We start from the raw sequence: 4,595 nt of genomic DNA, 5'->3' as shown, positions 1-4,595 counted from the left end.
GGTACTATTATTTTGTAAAAATGTATATCAATTGAATTCCAAAATGGAACTATTATGTTGTCTCACAAAAGCTGAAATGGAAGTCATTAACTCATACAACCATGAATTTGATTCTCAAACTCTATATGAGTTACATAGACGATCTTGAAACATGTTTAAAAATAATTTGATTTTCTACAAAGCCAACAACTAACGAATAAATTAGACTTTGGGGAGATATATTTTGTATATGTTCCTTATCAAAGTAATAGAATATACACGTCTTTGGTTAATATCAATACCAAAAAAGTATTTGCATTTAAACCATTCTTCACATATAAAATCATACTCCATTTTCCACAATACACTTCATACATTTTGAACCAATATTTACATTACAAATGCAATATTAAAGAAACCCCTTGAAAAATAATAACATTGCAAGAGCTTTAAATTTTTATTAGAAATAACAACAAAAAACCAAGTACAAAATATGCAAAGAAACAAAAAATCATTACGGGTGAAAGAATATCGTTTAAAAGGTTTTAAAATAAAAAATAATTAAACATGAAACAATACAACCAGTAATGCACATTAAGATACTAAAAAATTAGGTACAAGTACAAAAATAATAGAAAAAGTTAAAGGATATCACAACCATCCCAAATTGGGAAGACGATCAAGAACAATTAAGCATTAGCATGTTCAAGGTTCAAAAATAAAATTAAAAAACATTGTCAACAATTCTTGGTTTGAAAAAATAATTTAAGATATGCTAAAAGACATATGTACAATTTTTCAAGTGATATATTTTAAGAAAGACATTAAGAAAGAATTTGGTGTGAACTAGTAAAATCTACAAATTCTAAATTAACAAACTCACTTTGTTGAACATGTAATGTTGAAATAAGGCACTTCATGCTTCTCAAGTATGCTACACCATACAATATCAAAACCAACAAGCAATTAAAAAATGCATAAATGATTAATGCAATTAGAAGAGCGACTTGTTTCACTCAAAATTGAATTTGCCCAAATTTGGGAGTTGCCATACAAAATATCTCAAATGAGTCTAATTAGTCCTACAAGTAATGCTCTTGTTGACATGAACATTATACAAAAAACACTACTACTATCAATTGATAACACAACAAGAATTGTGGTCTCTTTCAAAAGATGTTTGGAATATGAGTACAAATTCAAATAGGACACAATACAACGAAAAATTGTTATGCAAGTTCTTGACCAATTGACAAATATAATACAATACAAAATGCAGTGTTCACAATTGAATAAATATTTGAAACAAGCTTTAGAAAAAAATGATTGTAGTGATGAAAATAGTGAGCTTAGGAGAAGTGACAATGACAAAAAGGTATCAAATACCAAACAGATGAAAGTTTCATTCATAAATTCATTATATCTAAGTATATTTAGATTAGACATGTTTCAAATCCTCATACTTTCATTCCATCTAAATCCCTTTAATTCTATATGACTATTTTTTACATTATCTAGTCTCATCCCTTCATAAACTAGCACACTAATCATAATTCAAATTATATATTATAATTCAAACTTAATAAAATTAAATTCTACACTTAATGTTCCTTCACAACTTCCTTAAAAATGAAGTCATAAATCTTTGAGAAAAAAAGAAATAGTATTATATCTTTGAATATAATATTTTCATTAAATTCATTTTCTTTTAATTTTTAAAACCTCACTAAATTTGTTTTATTTCTATTTCTGAAACTTCACACTTTTTTCCAGTTTACATTTGAGTAATCGTTGATTAATTTTTATACTTCAACATATTTTAAATTTTGAAAATTTAAGATTTAGAAATTAAAATCATAAATAGGAGATCAATCTTCCAACAAAAAGAATGAATGAGTGAAACTAATAAAATATAGATGTTATCCTAACCATTCCAAGAAATCAAACACAATACAAACTTTTAAGATAAAACCAAAAAAAGAAAATTAGAAACATTCGAAGATACTAAAACAATCACTTCAAATTTGGAATTTCCGTAAGGATCTATCTACCATTAATTAACAGGATAAGAAATGACTACCAAAGGGGCTATGCACCATTAATTAAAAGTACATGGTGCAAAGGGATCATTCATATAATTCTCAAAGTAAATCTCCTCACTTGCCTGTGCCCTGTAATATTCCACAACCCCACTGTGTTCATCATGTATATGGGCTATGATATTCCCAGATGATTTACAGCATTTGCCACAAGAATTCTCTTTACAAACATACTTGATCTTAATATGTCCATCTCTCCTCTCTTTTTCCACTACGGTAAAGTGGGTACACAATTTACTGTTAACCAACATTTCCATCTTTTCTTTTCCCAAAGAGAGAAGCGAAGGATCCCTGGCTTGCAACCTCTTCTGCCACACTGAATCCAAACTCTGTTCAACATTAGCAGCTGCCAGATTTATTTCCTCTCTAGTAACTAAATCCTTGCCTATATCAGTCATTCCATAGTAATGGATTCCATGAACATCCCACAAATATGTAATCACCACATTCAGAAGCTCTATCCCACCAAGAGTCCCACTGCTCTCATCTCGGTTTTTTACAGGGACAAACTGGGCAAAATACCCATCTTCCCCAGAGGAAAGCAGAAGGTTTTCATGAATGCCCTTCTCTGCATCAAGCTTAGCAATGAGGCAGCGCGCCTGGTTCAAGTCCTCCAAATGTGTCACAGCATTTCCAAGTGGGTTACATTCCAAGAGCATCAAAGCACCATTTTGAAGATCTCTGAAGAAGTTTTCTGCCAGGGCATTTGCATATTCATTCCTTATGTTAATGGCGGTTTCTATGTGGGAAGGATGGTACATATCTTTTAACCTCTGCTCATCTTTGTGAGCAGCGAAAAATTCCTTTTTGAGCTGGTGCAGGTAGGGTTTGTACCTGCTGTGTGCTTCGTCCGGTAATATGTTGATATCGAGGCCATCAATAAAATGAATGTAAAGTAACAATGGACATGATCGATCATACCGTAATATTGGGCGTTGATTCCTTGTCTCCGAAGGGCAATTTCTTGTAGACCTTGAAACGTACTCATGGCGATGGAGATGCCTGCCGTATCTGTCTCGGCTTCTGCTGCAACAATGTGTTTCTCTGGACTGGGGTTCTATTGGGGTTCGATCCCGTGACCGCCTTTCATATGAAGATGATATGGATCTGTGCCTGCTACGGTAATGGTGGTGCCGTTTCCGGGGAGGAGAGTGGGAATGAGAAGATCTGTGGTAATCTCTTGAGGTGCATTCATGGCGATGCATTAATATTCTAGGGTTTAGGGTTGGGTTTATTATTACAATTAGGGTTAGGATTTAGGATAGGATTATAGTTAGGGTTTAGGGTAATAGTTGGGGTTGGTAGGAATTAGGATTAATCTAAGGGTTGGGGTTGGGTTTAAGACCAAGATCACGGTTAGTTTAAGGGGTTCATTTTCCATAGTAGGTAGGATTATGTTTAGATATAGGAATTCATTGAAAAATATACTTAGGCGAGGAGTTATTATTAGGTTAGGATTAGGGATAGAATAAAGGTCAGAATTAGAATTTGGATGAGTCCCATACACTAGAGGGAAGAAGTGTAATGATTGGTGGTCCATAATGAGGTAAGAAAATTGTTGTTGTTGATTTAACAAAATTCTATTTTATTTTGGCATTTGTTCATTTTATTATTTTAGAATTAATGCAATGCTACATTTGGCTCTAAATGGTTAGTCATGGGCAAAACCTTGCTACTATGTAATTAGATGTTGTTGATATGAGGTAAGAAAATTGTTGTTGATTTATCGAAATTCTATTTTCATAAAAGATAGTATGAAAATCAAGAATAAGACTTTGATCAACTATAATATAAATTATTGAAGATGGTAGAATAGGAGTCAGTAGGTATGCCCCATGTTGAGGATTTGTAATCTCTAATTATTTTATTAAGCAAATATAAAGGCCATACCAAACAAATATACTATAAATGATTTAATAAATATAAATCTCAAAAAAATTAACCGATGGGCTATATGTGAAAAAATTGTTGGATTTCTAATTCTTCAATTCTCCTTGATGCTCTCTTCAAATGAACCATCTCTCTTTTTATATCTCTGATTGCAGGAAACATTACATCTTTCACTAGTATTGTCTCATTTTGAAGGGCTACATCTCCTTGTGATCAAGCACTGCCTTTGAATATTGTCTATTTAATTCTAATCATAGTTCATGAGGGATCATAGCCTATAGATGCATTTCAGTAGTAGTTGGTAATCATATTTTGTTTAAAGTAGTAGCTGCCAGTGATGTACCATTCAGCTGTAGTTGGCTCTTGTATATGGAGTGAATTAACACCTCAGGTCAAATATTAGTACATGTCAAGTTTTTATAGACATTTGATTGGAAACTTGTTCAGGACCCATCTGGCATGCTCCCTGTGGAACATGTTCCATTGGACAAGAATTTGTGATTGCGTTTTGAGAGAGAAAATATTGCACAACAAATTGTGTGCATCAAAAATAATTTTTCAACCAAGCCCAACAACTGAAGAACACATGTCCATCTGGAATCATGATCAAATGTGTACAGATATGTA

General features: G+C 32.4%; 1 protein-coding gene across 1 annotated transcript; it reads right to left on the bottom strand.

Moving 5' to 3' along the window:
* Positions 1 to 2,077: 2,077 nt before the first annotated feature.
* Positions 2,078 to 3,283, bottom strand: LOC149557379 (serrate RNA effector molecule-like). Its single transcript, XM_089830258.1, has one exon. It carries the CDS (start codon positions 3,281 to 3,283, stop codon positions 2,078 to 2,080), a length of 1,206 nt encoding a protein of 401 aa, XP_089686384.1.
* Positions 3,284 to 4,595: the final 1,312 nt, after the last annotated feature.

The sequence above is a fragment of the Cupressus sempervirens genome, chromosome 5 (genome assembly GCF_028749045.1).
Source record: "Cupressus sempervirens isolate cs-2001-9-10 chromosome 5, ASM2874904v1, whole genome shotgun sequence".
In the NCBI taxonomy this organism is placed as follows: Eukaryota; Viridiplantae; Streptophyta; class Pinopsida; order Cupressales; family Cupressaceae; genus Cupressus; species Cupressus sempervirens.
This window is presented reverse-complemented; position numbering and strand designations above follow the sequence as displayed.

Coding starts and splice junctions, on each gene's coding strand:
- LOC149557379 (XM_089830258.1), bottom strand. CDS start 3,283: ATGCATCGCCATGAATGCACCTCAAGAGATTACCACAGATCTTCTCAT.